Source organism: Pygocentrus nattereri, chromosome 11, assembly GCF_015220715.1.
Source record: "Pygocentrus nattereri isolate fPygNat1 chromosome 11, fPygNat1.pri, whole genome shotgun sequence".
In the NCBI taxonomy this organism is placed as follows: domain Eukaryota; kingdom Metazoa; phylum Chordata; class Actinopteri; order Characiformes; family Serrasalmidae; genus Pygocentrus; species Pygocentrus nattereri.
The window spans coordinates 37,459,671-37,475,402 of record NC_051221.1 but is presented as its reverse complement, the minus strand read 5'-3'; the positions used below and the strand labels follow the sequence as shown (position 1 = coordinate 37,475,402).

Sequence of the window (15,732 nt, the reverse complement as noted above, 5' to 3'; positions counted from 1 at the left end):
ATAAAACATTATCAAAATACCCTCATGGCGAATGGTATATGCAGGCTGACGTAAAGCAAATTAGTACCCAAGAAAAACACATTTTCAGATTTACTACTATTTTACCAAGATATATATGTGTGTATATTAAAAATTATATATATACATACACACATACATATCCATATACATACATACACACACACACACACCCACACCAAAAAAAAAATGTATACACACATACATACATACGGGTTATGTATCGCATTACTACGTTTGCGCTATAGACATCACAACCCCTGGTATCTACTGACACCACCGTGAAGTGGCCAAGTCTTTTCAAACGACATTGAATGACTTGCATCTCAACAACTAAACAAAGCTGAAATGTGAAAAATCAGTGGAATTACCCTCAAAAAAAGAAACAGAACAGAGATTAATATGTCATATGAATGAATGTGTCATAATGGTGTCTGCGTCCCCCCCCCCCTAACGTCAAAAGAGGCACTGCGGTTTAATTCTTATATTTATTCTGAAATCAGTGCAGTCTGTCGATCATCTGCCAGGCTTCTGAGGTCCCCCCGAGTTTGAACTGGGGAATCTTACTAATAACATATGAAGCCTTCTTTGCATGTGTAGTCAGGTGCAGCAGTAGAACCTCCTAAACCTGGTCATTACAACTTGGAGAGCAAGCCACCAGAGTAGCTGCAGTCTCAGATGGGTCCCTTCACTCTACCTATTCTGAAAGTGAGTTGGTGTTAGTCATGTATTGTGCTAAGCACCACTTCTGCTAGTCAGTATGAACTAAACTGCATGCTGGTCACAAACATAACCTTGTCGGCTACTCAAAATCTCATGCACAATTACTGAGAAAGCAGGGCACTTGTATTACTGGCCACATTACATTACATTCTACATCTGTCAGCATAAGATCTCAACCTGCCTGTAGTTGTACCCACTGTGCTTTGCACAAACTCTGATAGTTATCAAAAACACAAATTAAGAGCCCACAGCTGAAAAAGTATTTTTAATACACAATTATTTGATAAAAAAAGACAACCTTGACTATATAATATCTACTACCAGACTGTTACTTCCAAAATATGAATTTAAAACCAAAAAAAGTCCAGAACAAGTCCTCCAGTTGTTGTTCATGGGACAATCATTGTCTGGTGGTCACTGGTTCAATCAAAATAGTGAGAGCAAAGAGCTCCAACATCTGGTTAAAAGCATAAAAAAGAAAATCTGAAAATCTGTACTATGAATGAAAAACAGATGCATTCAGCAAGAACAAATGGGCTGAGTGAAAGTGTGTCCATGCCTGAGAAACAGTAATTGTTTTGGACACGTTCTTCAGTCATCCAGAGTGAAGTCGAAGGGCTGGAAGTCGGAACGGACTTGTTTCGTCAGAGCCTCTTCCTCCTCTCTGCTGTTTTTGCAGTCTCTCCAATCAGATCGCGTTGGGATGTTCAACACTGCCTCGCTTGCCAGCACTTCCCTGCACAGATACACAGATCCAGACACACATGCACACAATCTTTACTCAAGATGGTTTGCAAAATTAATCTGTGTTCACAGAATTCAATTTTAACATTGTTGTATACCTGCCAAACTGTAATGGGAAGTTCTTCTTGATGCGATAAAACAGCTTTTCTCCTGTATCCAGTTCCACATAGAAATAAGGAGTTCCTGGTGGAGCAATCTGGAATAAAGGAACAGAAAGAATTCCCACAAATTATTAATGCTACACACATTTTCTCACATTTTAGTCATAAAAGTGACAATGTTGGAGTCGGTTTGTCTCAGTCTCAGGGTAAGGTGGCCTGAGACATTGGGCAGAACACAATGTTATTAGTACTATGGATTAATTTAATAAAAATCTATGTTGCTCGTTTTGTAGACACTTGGCTGTAGGTGGTGACTTCTCAGTGTGTTTTATAGAAGAAAGACAATAATATAATGACACTGATATAATATTATGGCGCACGGTGCAGTGGGTAGCGCTGTCGCCTCACAGCAAGGAGGGCTTGGGTTCGATTCCCCGGCCGGGTGACCAGAGTCCTCTCTGTGTGGAGTTGGCATGTTCTCCCCGTGTCTGCGTGGGTTTCCTCCGGGTTCTCCGGTTTCCTCCCACAGTCCAAAGACATGCTGTCAGGCTAATTGGACATGCTAAATTGCCCCTGGGTGTGAATGACTGTCTGTGTCTGTCTGTCTGCCCTGCGATGGACTCGCGACCTGTCCAGGGTGTATCCTGCCTTCCGCTGGGATAGGCTCCAGCAGAGAGAAGAAGTGGTTTATGACTCTAATATAGATAATGAGGTTCCTATTTTCAATCTGTGGATAAACAGCTCAGGAAAGCTATGGCATTTAGATACACAGCACTGTCTACGTTTAACCCGGTCACAATCATTACAATTTTAGCTGATGATTACTTTCCATATAAATAATAAGTGCAGCTAGTAAAGTGGCTGATCAACTCCCAAAAGAGTTCAAGCTCCAATAAACAAACTTTACTGAATTATGCCTTCTAAAGGTATTATATGACCAGTCAAGAAGATAGAACATACCTGATAACAATTATTCAAGCCACAAGTGTTTTCCACAGTTGTTAGGCAATTTAATATTTATGAAGTTTCTACCTATTTGCAGAAGCTATTAGTACCTGTTTGAGGTCTGTGTGCTCTGGTATCTCCATCAGCTCCATTTGCTGCTCCTGCGCCTGCACCATGAAGGCCTCCTTAATGTCCTCTGTACTGCACCTCTCCATGGGCACGGGCACCACCTACCATCCAGAAGGTTATACAGGGTTTTCACAGCTGACAGCTGTAGTTATATTTTACAAATATTAATACTACAGATAAATACAGGATGAAAGGCTTAACTACAGTCTGATCAGATCAAACATGGCATCAGATGTGATGAGTGATGTCATCATAGGGAACAGGTCCCTCAGACTGTTTGTTCGTCAAGACAGACAGTGTTTATCTGCTCAGACTTAAACTGATGATTGAATAATGTATGTGAGACTGAAAATGAGGAAGAACTGGAGCCTTTCAGATCTCCATCCTGGTGCATGTGGTTTGCCAGGCTCAAAAACCTTAATGTATGTGGTGCTGCTGGACTGACCTTGGGTCTCAACAGGTCCGCCCGTTTGGGCAGCAACCACAGGTGATGAAGCCAAACAGGCTTCTTTTTATGATGTTGTGCCATATACAGACTGCTTGCCCTATCATTCTTCATTGCTAAGTGGACAGTAGAGGTACTGCATCACATTCTTTAGAAAAAAGTATTACAGTGAATTCGAGTGAACTACAGAATAAGAATATCTTTCTAATGAATTGTGGTGAATATAGTATTGCAGCAAGGGGACAGCAGCCCAGTCACCTGTAACTGAAGGTGCTGGCTGCGGTAGTTCCTCTCGAACAGAATGCAGCGCCGGCCGCAGCTCTTATGGAATTTCCTGATGGCACTTTTGTAATTCTCCAGCTCTTCCACCACATCAGACGGCAGATCCACCACAGATTGGTAGTGTCCAATGGGCAACAGCAACACATGGTCTGGGGTGAGGCAGCCTTTAGCCATAGCCATGTAACACTGTGGAAGCAAGACAATCCTGCTAATTCTAGACGTATAGACATACAGAAGCACACAGGTCTTTCGTTAAGCTGTGCGTTGTGCTTGACGTACGGCCAGGCAATGTGACAATATTTATCATTATTGCCACAAAGTGTCACAGTATGCTTTTCTAAGCATCTTATAGATGTCGCCAGTAATCATTCTCTTTCAGCTTTTCAGATATATTGTGACAAATCGTATACCATAAAAACTTTGTGAAGTACGGCAATGTTATATTTCTGGAGTGTATATTTATGTATAAATGGAACTCACATGTGTCCCAATACTGATGACCAGGTGCTTCTCCACCTCAGGGCTGGCTAAACAGAACCAACAGGGTCCAGTAGGCTGAGCTAAGTGCAAGAGGAGAGCGTTATAATATGCAGAGTGAAATTATGCCTGTAACATTAAACAAAAGAAAAACTGGTTATGATCAGGGATCATGACAAGATGTACTGCAACTTTGGTTAAACGAAAGTACTGGAAATGCAATAGTGAGTTCCATATGTTGATTAATCCCAGACAGTTTCTTTAGAAAAAAAAAGGCTAATAAAAATCAGCCATTGGCTAATTTGGCTGTAAAGAATTAGAAATTAGACAAAAACAAACAATCAATCAATCAATCAAATAAATAAATAAATAAATAAATAAATAAATGGTGCACATCTGACTCTATTAAAATCAAACCTACAACATCTCATTCTAACTATTAGCTTGTCGCACAAAAACAGTAATAAACTGCTAAAACAAGTCCAAGACTTGATGGACCAACATTCTACCCTAGATCAGGAATTTCCCTGCTTTGCAAAATTCGTTTTTTTTTGCCTGCTCAAACACCTGACCAACTGATCAGGTAATTATGATAGCAGAAAAAAATAAATAAATGTGCAGGGCAGGAGTTTTTCACTGAATTCTGTCTTGTGTTAATGGACTAAGTACATAGGAGCAATGACTGACAGCAGGCTGGTTAGACTCACGGGGTTTGCGAGGTTGTTTGGGCTGGCTGGATCCGTCACCCTCCGACTGCCGCTTCCGACCTGCACCCTGATTTTGCTGGTGCCGGTGATGCTGCTGCTTCTTCTGGCCCAGATCAAAGAAGAACTGAGACACAGGTTCCTCCTGCTCAACAGAGGTTCACCGTTAATGCCTTTAATCCACAACAGGTCAAAGACAAACATCTCAAGAAACAGTATGTGGAACAAAATGCCATGGACAAAGGACATTTATCTTGTATTTAATTTTTCTCCCTTGAAGTCCACTTCTAATGTCCAATTTCCACTCACACTTTAGCCCTCAATTAAACAGGCTGTTTTTATTACTGTGCATTCACTGCAAAATTATATACATATTGGCCAATTAAATGACCGTACATTTGTTCAAGATCTCATGTTTCTCATTGTGACACTGTGTTAAGCTCATTATAGTCATGCAAATCATTTCTAGACACATTTTACTCGTTTTACGGGATTTTATTGAGGGTCAATTTCTCTCAAGGCATGGTGATATCTTTCTTAAAGATGCCTGAATCAAGCAAAATTATGTGCCAGTGTGGTGAAATACTTTAACTTACTAAAATCAGTTAAATAAAAATGTCTACAATTGAGTAAGAAAACCTTATAATAAGCTTACAATACTCTCAAAATGAGTAATATTAGATATTTTGACTAAATTAAAAATTTCACTTGCTAAGATAACATTTTTTGCCGTGTTTAAAAATGATTTATGTAAATAACTTGTGTTCTGTTCTTCTCAGTTCAGGCTGAAACACCCCTTAATACTTCAGTGTGAATCGGCAGAGCTAAACAAGTTGAGAGGAGTTAAAAATTTGATTCTTATGATATCAAAACAGGCTGTTTTTGTAGATTAGGCACAATATATAGAGTGTATGGACTGGGGAGTCATTTCATACATTTTAACAATGTTTACATACTACAGCAATACCTTATTTTAAAAAAAAGTAGAAAATGTAGCTCTTAATGAGAAATACCAAGCAAAAAGGCTGCAATCAAATAAATAATTAAAAACCAAGCATGCACGCACCTCATCAACTGCAGAGGGAGGAGGTTTATACTTCTTTCCCTCTTTCAGTGGTTTTCTGTAAGGGTTCTCTGTGACATCCTGAGGCTGTTTGACCAGCTCCACGGCGTCCATACATTTCATCGGGACAATGTTAAATGCATACAAATACTAAGAGAGAACACCAGCAGAACACAGAGCATTTCAGTCTTTATGTTTCTTCACTTAAAACTATGAAATATGAAAGTGCAGAGGGGATGGGATAATGTAAACAGCCTACCTTTTTCTTAGCAGGGTTGTTAACTGTTGCCAGGGCGATAAATCTACTGACATGTTGTGCGTTCTCTTGAAGAACCACATGGTTTCTGTACAATGAAAAAGACATTTGTCAAAAAATTATTCAACCAATACAGAAAAAAAATGTGTGGTCATAGTGTGGTCATCTGTATGCAGGAAAAGACCTGTATGGCAGCCGCTCATAGTGAACCCCTTCCAATGCGGCAAAGTGGTAGCGAGGCTTCAGCTTTTCTGCAAGATTTGCGACGGAGGAAACTCCACAGAACTTTGTGTCAATTTCCTAAAAGAAAAAAAACATTAAGTTAAATAGGCTAAAAATACTGACCACCTAAAACACCCTCAGGAAATAATGGGTTTAAACTAGAAAGTACTAACCGGGTTGTTCCCATACTGCCACACTCCTCGAGGCCACTGAGAGGTCAGGAGGATGTCAACTCCTTTGAACTTCGAGCTGGACACCAGAGGAGTAAGCAGGGATGTGAGATCTTTTGCAGTGAAGCAGTGTGCAGGCGCTGGCTCCTGCTGAGCTTCTCTGCCACTGACATATGCAATCTGGAGGCCTGAAGCTCCTGTGAAAATACCCCTTCGGCCTGCAATCCAAAAAGTCCTGTACGTGAGCCGGCAAACAGGCAAACATTGTCACGGTCACTAGGCTTTTGCCTGCTCTCACTCCCCCACCATTAAAACACAACAGCTGTCCTTTAAACTGCGTAAACATTTAATTACGGTTGTACCATTAGAAGTGGTCCAAAAGTCACTTGGAATAAAAGCTCTTTAGATCAACTCACATTAAAAGCTAAGAATGTTTTGCCTTCTCCTGCAAAGTTAGCAGTTTCGAGATAAAGTATTTTCTTTGGACAGATAATAATTCAGAAGCTTCCTACCTAAACAGACGATGTTTTCAGCCAATTCACAACCATCAGAGCTGGGGAAGTACTTCACGGTCTCTTGGCTGGTGGCCCCCAGAACGTATGTGTGGATGGGAGCTTAAGCGTGAGTAATGAACAACAATGAAAACAAAAACCAGCATAAAACCTTTAGCTTCTCTGTAACAATGTTAACTAGTTTTTACAGACAATGAGATAAATACCTTTCTTAGCACCAGACTTGTATGCTTCCCACTCAGCTTCAGCCTCAGGAGACGTACCAAAGAATTCACCAACGCATAATAATAACTGCAATTTCAGAAATGATATAATGTGTGTCGGCTCTTTGTTTCCCAAAGATTATGGAAAAGACATTAACAGAAAAAGTTACTTACATCAAACTGCCCGCTCTTTTTCTGGATTGTGTTCACCCGGTTGAACAACGCAGTGATTCTACCTTCAACGTCCCCACAAGAGAGCCTAAAGGAAGACAAACCAGGACTATTATAGAACAACAAAAAAAAAAAAAAAACACATAACTGCAAATATAACTTTTAAACAACAACAATAAAAAAAAGTCTCGAAATAACTCAAAGAAAAAAAAGCATTCAGCTAGTATGTTCTAGCCACATTTAGGAAAGACACGGGAACAGTGTTCCAGAAAATATTAGGAATCCAAGCTTGATTCATTATTTGTAGGGGTGCATGGTTGTATGTTTATTTTATGTTTTTATTTATTTTACTGCATTGTTAACCTAATAAAAATAAAAAATACATTTTTTCTGTAACGCTAATCCCAAATTCATCCCAATTTCATCATTTTATCAATGTTCATGCACTGGCATGAGTATAGACATCAATGGGTACACAAAAAATATCAGCATCAGTCCAACATTCCCATTTCAGTGCATCCTTAGTGTTGTTTTATTTAGCCAGTTGTATCTGTACAGTGTTTCGGTTATTCATGATGGAGATATTCACATATGCAGATGGACATGCATGCAAGCCAAAACAGTCCCCAAAGGGAACTTTATTTTGGATTTATGACTGTTTTAACATCACAATCATTGCATATAAAAACTCAGAATACACGTGCGGGGTCACTGGTGCTTTTGGTCAGTACATCAAACGGCTATATTCGTGCTGTAGATATCGTTGTCGCTGGTTCTGAAAAAAGTCAGTAATTATTTGACAACGAACGATTTAACATCACAGTTACCAATCCCAGTAACTCTGTTTACATCGCACTATCTGAGCTGTGCTGAAAATTTGGTGGCGTTTCCCTTCCAGCCTCTCAGCACATAGTAGGGCTCGCACGACTCTCTGTAAACACAGTAAACAGACTCTTACACTCTCAGCGGCTTCTCCTCCATCATCCACACACACGGCCAGGCTGTGATAGACCTGCGGGCTCAGTAAAGCTGCGGACTGAAGCTCTTCTTCTTCTCCTTCTCCTTCTACTCCTCCTCCTTCTCCTCGCTGGGTTTGAAAAGCTTCAGCGTCCGCTGACAAAATAAACCCCAACAACAACACAGGAGCAGGACGGTTCTGTCCGCCGGTCCGGCAGGAATCAGAGTGTACCAGCGTGGCCGCTCACTGAGAAGGAATTTATTAAGGTGTGTTATATGGAAATAAGGCAGTGTAAATAATTAAACGAAGCGTAAAAAACTGCGAACGATTAGCTGAACGTACCACTAGAACACACGTTTCTACCCGAAAGAAACACACGGGCGCAACCACCGAGTCAGTCTTGCGCACCTACTTTGCACACTGCGCTGCTCCGCGTGTTTCTGTAGTGCGGCGTTTGAGACGCGTCGCTCGCAGTTTCGCATCGTAAACGCCACATTAACTACAGACTTTTGTGTAGATGTTGTATTGCACATAAAAGCCAAACAAGCGATAATTACTCGTTGATTATTGGGCTTGTGATGGTGTGGCTCCTGCATGTCCTCCCTCAAATACGTGAAATAAAAGCATGTAAAAAAAAAAAAAACCTTTGGATTTTAACCGTCAAAATCGTATACATTATTGGAAAAGTAAACAAATTAAACATTATTTAAAAAATAAAAAAAAGTTGGATTTTAACCGTCAGAATCTTATACGTTATTGGCAAAGTACACAAATTAAACATTGTTTTAAAAAAAAAAGTATGGATTTTAACCGTCAAAATCTTATACGTTATTGGCAAAGTACACAAATTAAACATTTTAAAAAATAAAAAAGGTTGGATTTTAACCGGCGGAATCTTGCACGTTACTGGCAACGTACACAAATTAAACATTGTTTAATTTTTTTTTAAAAAGGATGGATTTTAACAGTCAAAATCTTATACGTTATTGGCAAAGTACACAAATTAAACATTATTTAAAAATTTTAAAAAGTGTATGCGCAAAACGCGACGGCAAGCGGTTTACCCAGGGTGCGAGCGTGACGTGCGAGCTGCGACAAACCAAAACAGGAAGTAATAAAATCACACGAAAAAACAAGGTTTGAAAAGCGGCCGGAAACATGATAGTTTATGTGTAAATATACACACGGTGTGCTGTGTGAACATAAGGCTACCGGCACGATTCTTTCAGACCGTGTGAGCGGGCAGAGCGGAGTCGTTCTCTGAAGCGCATTAAAGAAGAGGACGCTCAGCCGCCTTAGGCTCAGCTCTCAGTCCCTCCTCAGATCCGTCACAGCCACAGGAACACGCACACACTGCACCGAAACAGCGGAAAGCGACAAGGGTCAAATAAAGTCCAGGATCAATAATCTACACGGCGTGAAAGCGCAAATTCCCACCCTTCCTAAACCTTCTCGCTTTCCGTAGCTGCAGTGTTGCATGGCGCTGTTTGTGTTTCTGCACAGTGGATGCGCTCCTGACGACTCAGTCCGAGAAACGGGACGTGGATTTTCAGGATAGCTGAAACAAACGCAGCACCAGCTCTCTCAGAGCCCACATGGAGCAACGCGACCCGTCCTCATGCCTGCTGGGCTTATTTATCCCTCCTACGGCTTAGCATGAGAGGAGTTTGGGAGCAGAGTCGGCCCTGAACACCCGCCGGGCCAGAACATTCCCATATATAGGCTTTGGAAGTGGTCAAGCCTCAGGAGCCTCTGCGGAGCTTCTGCTGCAGAGCTTCCGTAGAAATGTAAACCCACCAAGGAGAGCACTCTGATTTCCCTTCACAAGCCAGAAAGAAGGAGAGCATGCGTGCACGGCCTGTTCAGAGAGGGGACTCGCACAGGAGGAGGCTGTGTTGTAAAGTCAGAGTAGATCAGTGTATTGTGATCTGAATGTGGAGACCATCCTCGCTATTCGGTCTTTAGAGTCCATTTCCAACACTTTGTGCTAATGCCTGACTTGTCGGCAGAGTTGATGTAAACCTCAGCTTGGTCACCAAGTGCACTCTTCTTTGCTTTCCTTCCGCATGCCAGAAACAACGTGACCATGTCGGCACCAGAGCAGATTATCGAGATCGTTATGGAGGACAGGACGTATAACGTGAGTAAGAGCAAGCTGATTGAGAAGAGCGATTACTTCCGTGCCTTGTACAGCTCTGGGATGAGGGAGGCCGGTGAAGACTCTGTGCAGCTGCAGGGGCTGAGTGTGCCAGGCCTGGAGCTGGTCCTGGAGTTCATCAACACATCTAAAGTTCAGGTTGTCAATGAGACGCTGGAGGACCTGATCGAGACGGCCTCTTTCCTGCAGGTGACGCCCATCTTGAAACTTCTCCTGTCCGAAATCCGCCAAGACAACTGCATTGAACTCTTCAAGCTCTCGGAGGTCTATGGAACGCACGACCTACGGACAGCATGCCTCAAGTACATGAGCTGTCACTACCATCCCATGCTGCGCAGGCCAGAGTTTCAGGTCCTGCCTGCTTCTTTGAAGGAGCAGGTCAAAGAAATGCGCATGAGGGGCACTGCCACTCTGGTGGCCATTGGAGACTTTAAGGGCACCTGCTTGGACCTTGCTGACCAGGACGAACCATGGTCCATGCTGAGGTACGGGGAACTAGAGCAGCGCTGGAAGCCGCTCGCCAACAACCTGCCCCCAGACATGGTCAGCGTCAGAGGGTACGGCTCTGCGGTGCTGGATAACTACCTTTTCATCGTCGGTGGGTACCGAATGACAAGCCAAGAAATCTCTGCAGCACATTGCTTCAATCCCTGCAAAAATGAATGGAATCATATAGCGCCTTTGAACCAGAAGAGGTATCTGTATACGCATAGATCAAGTATGGTGTCCTTTAAACGGGCGTTTGTCTTTCTGACCAGTTGTGTGTCGTGTTTGTGCTCAGGGCCAACTTTAAGCTGGTGGCAGTGAGTGGGAAGCTGTATGCAGTGGGCGGTCATTGCTTAGGTACAGTGGAGTGCTACAGTCCTGAGCAGGATTGGTGGACGTGTGTTTCCTCCATGCCGAACCCTCTGGCTGAGTTCTCTGCCTGCGAGTGCCAGGGCATGATCTACGTCATGGGTGGCTACACAGCCAGAGGTGCGTATGCAACCTTTTAGAGAGAGGACACATACACACAGGAGCTTAAAGTCAGAGTCAGAGTAGATCACAGGTATCTTGAAGGTGGGAGGAGGAGAAGCAAGCACTCCAATGCTTATGTGCAGTGCATGCTGGGTATTGTAGTGAGAAAACAATGAGGGATGAAAACACAAAAAGGATACAAAGTCATTAATTCTGTTAAGGCTGAGGGATGCATTGCTGCACTACAGAATGAAGTTAAGTGACCCTTATTAGTTCCATAATGAGGAAATTCACCTCCTATTTGTGCAGTGAAACACCCGCATACACACTTGTGAATGCACACACACACTAGGGGGCAGTGAGCACACCTGCAGCCCTATTACACAGCACCCTTCAGCACATATTGTCAGCTCAGGGGTTAAAACGGACAATCTTCCAGTCACAAGGCTGGTTGCTTAACCTCCAGCACATGGCCGCTCCCTAAAAATGACAAAATGCATCAAATAACAAAATCAATGCTAGTTTCAAGTCAGGAAACCCTTTAAGTGATAGCAGCATTGTTATGGGGGCATAGTGAGAGGAACGACAGAAGGCATAAAGGCTCAATTAGTTGATTAATCACACTATTGTGGATGGATTCATCATCAAGTTGCAGCTCAAACTCTGGGCACAGACACAGATCTGAACCTTCCTTTCCTTTTTCTCTGGCAGACAGGAACACTGATGTTCTGCGCTACTGCCCCACCTCAGACACGTGGTCAGTGTTCCGCACCTGCTCAGCCCACGTGCGGAAGCAGCAGATGCTGTCAGTGGAGGAGACCATCTACTTGGTAGGTGGCTATACGCATGAGCTGGAGTGTGTGGCCGGAGGCCAGCGGCGAGCCAGTCAGACGGAGGACATGCTGACGGTGCAGTCGTATAATGTGCGGACAGGAGAGTGGCTGCAGTTGAAGGAGAACACGTCCAAGTCGGGCCTGAACCTCACCTGCACTCTCCACAATGATGGCATTTACATCATGAGTCGTGACATGAGTCTGCCCACAAGCCTGGAGCACCGCGTCTTCCTCAAGTACAACATCTTCTCTGACGCCTGGGAGGCCTTTCGTCGCTTCCCCGGACTGGGCCAGAACATGCTGCTGTGCTCGCTCTACCTGCCTAACATCCTGTGAGCCAGAAAGCACCATGCGCAAGCCATCTTAAGTAGCCTCCTGAGGGATGCCGTGTATGCCCTGGCCAGTACATGCGGCAATCTTAGAGTATGGTGGTAAATTAGCGGCGGAGATAAATGGGGTCAGAAGCAATCGCATTCAGGGTCAGTGAGGGGGTTACTGCAGAGATGCATGCTACAAGAGAAGGGCTGATGAAAGGTTGCTCAAAATTGAGGTCAATGAATGTTGTTTGCACTAATAACAAACAAACAATCCACTGTACCTCAATTAGGGTCGGGATAACAGCTTGTTGTTGAGGCACACTTGAATTTAAGCACAGAGCTTATGCTGAGATATACATAAAACACTTTATATGGGAGCAAGTGCACTGTTGCAACAGATTTTCCCATCTTGCACGAAAACTACTAATGCCAATGCATGTACTTACTGTCTGTATTCCCTATACAGAATATATAAATGCACTACTGACTGATGATTGGCAGCAAAAGGCTGTGGTTTTACACGGCCCTGGTTGTGATAGAACACTAAGAGTCTGATCAGAAAGCATTAATAGTCTTAACTACTGCTCAAGCTTCATGAGTACCTTACCATTTTAGGCCTTGAATTTTCAGGCCTAGTACATATACAAAAGCACTTGACCAAAACAGCTGTGATCTTATTTTGACTGAATGGTGATGTGGAGGGCTTCTAGCAAAAGGACCAAAATGTGCAAATGTTCTGAAGAGACGTCTGTTTCCGAGAGTTAAGGTGGTGGCCCTCCTGAATGCAGTACTTTACGTTGACCTTTGATTCATTCAGGTTTCTTTTTTAATTTTGCTTCGTTTTGAGCAGTTTCCAGTCTGAATGTGTGACAGTACTGAATATTGCCACAGATGCCTTGAAAACAGTCATGATTTTAAGTTCAATAAAATCATCAGGAGAAGGGAATGTATTGCCTCTTTATTTGACTGTTTTTCTGTTAGTGTGTTCAATTGAGAACAATTTCAATCAACACCATTTACTGTTCTTAAACAGTTTTTCTATCAGTAATTACAGGCATTCAGTTGTGTAAGTTATTCGCAGAAATGGCTTCACTCAAAAACATTTTGTTGTGCTAGTGGATGAGGATAGGAATGCTGTGTTTAGGTGAGAACTTATGGTTCATAAACCGAGCGACTGAAATCGGAGTTTTGGTGACATTTTGATTTGGTGATTGTGATTTTGGTGACTGTTTTGTGGGCGCATGTCAGGTCACACACTACAAAATGTGTCATGTAGCTGCCTTTTGGTTCATCTTAAAGGAAACCCTGACTGTAAAGTCTTGTATGCCTTATAAGTGTACATGTTAAACACTATTAAATATGTATAAACCAAATGAAAATGCTGTGTTTGTTTAAAAACAATAGAAGTAAGCGGAATCCCTTGCACAATGATATTATATACTTCCAGTAATTTCATATGGAAAATGACAAATTTTCTCTCTATATATATTCTGCACTACACATGGCGAAAATATTCTACATTCAAATTATGCACTAAATGTTAGATTGGGAGTTGTCAAGCTTAGAGCTGAATATAAGTGAATATAATATAATAGATTATTTGAATGTAGAAGCAATTCCTTCAAAACTCACTACACTCTGCAGGGAGTAGGGAACCACTTGAGATTCAGACTTAGAAGAAGACACCCTTAATAGCTCAATATCTCAGTCACATTTTGCTTTTTTGCTTTAAAAAGAGCAGTTTATATCAAAGCATTCTCAAAGGTATGGCTCTATACGTCTCTATGTTTGGGCCAAATTAGTTCTGGAGGTTCTGTGTGAACCTTGTAGCTTAACAAAGGGTAAACTAGTCCGCTTGCTAATCCATCCAAACAGAGAGCCCTTTGTCTAAAATGAACAATTTATTTAAAAAAAAATTACACAGTTCTTACCCCAAAAGCTGACAGTAGGCTAAGGCTTGTTTGATGTCTAAAATGTATTAAATTTGGCTATTTTTACGCCGGAGCTATGAGCTAATGGAGCTAACATGTAATGGAAGTCTATGTGGCCTAAAAATGGCTTTGGCTTTGTGGCTCCAGTGCAAAACTAAGCAAACTTCAGACACCAAACAGGTGTATTTTGGGGTAAAATAATGTACATTTTTTATTTTTACAGTCAACCATCGCTTTATAGGTAGACAGACTTGGGAATGTTGTTACATGGGAGCTTAGCTTTTGGTTCAGCTAATTGTCCTGGAATTGAGTGTATTTAGCCATTTCTTCCTTTGACTGTGCCACCAAGCAGTCTCTGGTCTAACACTCTTGCTTGCTATCAGAGCTAGGCTCACTGACTGCCAGCCTGTCCTCACATAGAAAGTCAATGTGGACAGAAAAGACCAGCTGACCGTAAGCTGTGTAATCTGAGACACTGCAGCGGCCTCTGATGTCTACATCATCGTCTGTATAGTAGACAGGGCAGAAGGACCTGATGAAGTCTTGGTCCCTGTAGGTTACTGTGGTCCACTCTTCGGGGCTCGAGGCAGTAGTAAAGGAGCAGTCACACATCAGCCAGTCTGCAGTGAGACAGCTGTGACTTTCAGATGGAGCCAGCAGGGGGTGCTGTGTGAGTTTAGCAGCAGGTGCAGCTGTTTGTGACTGATGGGCTGTTTGTGGCCTGGACTGAGTCTGTGAGCCAGAGGGTAGCTGGACTCTGCTTCTCAGAGGGTTACTGCAGTCCCAGTGGAGGATCTCCACCCATACTAGGATTGGATAAAGGAGCATGGGAGCATGTCTGTAGCCCATGATGCGATGGTTGAGCTCAGGGATGCTCAGTGCCAGACACTCCAGATTGCATGATGACAATGGCCTGTCTCCTGTGTTTGACACAAGCACTACTGCAGTGTGTGTGTCATAACAAAGATCTGTCACTGAAATGTGGAAAACAAGCAATAAAATGAGTCATTAATGTTTACTACACCTGAATACAACTTTGTGGTAAGGAGTTAAAGGGATAGTTTGGCAAAAAATCTAATACACACTATTTTCTCCTTACCCTGAACCCCTAAGATAGCTAACAAGCAGGACTGCCTCTTGCCATAAGTAGTAATAGCAATAGCTTAGGGCCCAGAGGTCAAGATGATTGATATGTTTGGTTTCATATCATTTATGTCAATTATGATTTTGATGAAAAAAAGACTATGAAGACATCACTGATGACTTTGCCTGCAATAAACCAAGAAAGCAGAAAGGATGCACACGCCACTTAATCACTAGGTAATGAATCTATGTAATGAATCATAGAGGATATTCAGGATGTGACTCAATACATTATTTATCATCACTGTTATCTAAAGGAAAACAAGATAT

General features: G+C 42.4%; 2 protein-coding genes across 3 annotated transcripts; one reads left to right on the top strand and one right to left on the bottom strand.

Moving 5' to 3' along the window:
- Nucleotides 1-990: 990 nt before the first annotated feature.
- cwf19l1 (CWF19 like cell cycle control factor 1) lies at nucleotides 991-9,437 on the bottom strand. Of its 2 annotated transcripts, none has more exons than XM_017716360.2 (15): nucleotides 9,336-9,437; nucleotides 8,124-8,369; nucleotides 7,169-7,253; nucleotides 6,998-7,082; nucleotides 6,792-6,893; nucleotides 6,283-6,497; nucleotides 6,072-6,187; nucleotides 5,891-5,975; nucleotides 5,635-5,781; nucleotides 4,572-4,713; nucleotides 3,868-3,947; nucleotides 3,364-3,573; nucleotides 2,642-2,761; nucleotides 1,584-1,681; nucleotides 991-1,477 (listed from the first exon to the last, which is right to left on the bottom strand). In XM_017716360.2, the coding sequence occupies exons 2-15, from the start codon at nucleotides 8,147-8,149 to the stop codon at nucleotides 1,333-1,335; spliced, it is 1,656 nt and encodes a 551-aa protein (XP_017571849.1). In that variant the 5' UTR covers nucleotides 8,150-8,369; nucleotides 9,336-9,437; the 3' UTR covers nucleotides 991-1,332. The 2 variants fall into 2 exon arrangements, with proteins under 2 accessions (XP_017571849.1, XP_017571848.1); XM_017716359.2 differs by lacking the exon at nucleotides 9,336-9,437 and adding an exon at nucleotides 8,466-8,826.
- A 737-nt stretch (nucleotides 9,438-10,174) lies between these two features.
- On the top strand, nucleotides 10,175-13,334 carry klhl42 (kelch-like family, member 42). Its single transcript, XM_017716362.2, has 3 exons — nucleotides 10,175-10,976; nucleotides 11,063-11,256; nucleotides 11,950-13,334. The coding sequence occupies exons 1-3, from the start codon at nucleotides 10,210-10,212 to the stop codon at nucleotides 12,405-12,407; spliced, it is 1,419 nt and encodes a 472-aa protein (XP_017571851.1). The 5' UTR covers nucleotides 10,175-10,209; the 3' UTR covers nucleotides 12,408-13,334.
- Nucleotides 13,335-15,732: the final 2,398 nt, after the last annotated feature.

Bases quoted from the DNA above. Each gene is read 5' to 3' on its own strand.
- klhl42 (XM_017716362.2), top strand. From the start codon at position 10,210: ATGTCGGCACCAGAGCAGATTATCGAGATCGTTATGGAGGACAGGACG. The intron at 10,977-11,062 runs GTATCTGTATAC...GTTTGTGCTCAG, and splicing joins GCGCCTTTGAACCAGAAGAG to GGCCAACTTTAAGCTGGTGG. The intron at 11,257-11,949 runs GTGCGTATGCAA...TTTCTCTGGCAG, and splicing joins GGGTGGCTACACAGCCAGAG to ACAGGAACACTGATGTTCTG.
- cwf19l1 (XM_017716360.2), bottom strand. From the start codon at position 8,149: ATGATGGAGGAGAAGCCGCTGAGAGT. The intron at 6,188-6,282 runs GTTAGTACTTTC...TTTTTCTTTTAG, and splicing joins GGCAGTATGGGAACAACCCG to GAAATTGACACAAAGTTCTG. The intron at 1,682-2,641 runs GTACTAATAGCT...CCTTTATTCCAG, and splicing joins AGCACACAGACCTCAAACAG to ATTGCTCCACCAGGAACTCC.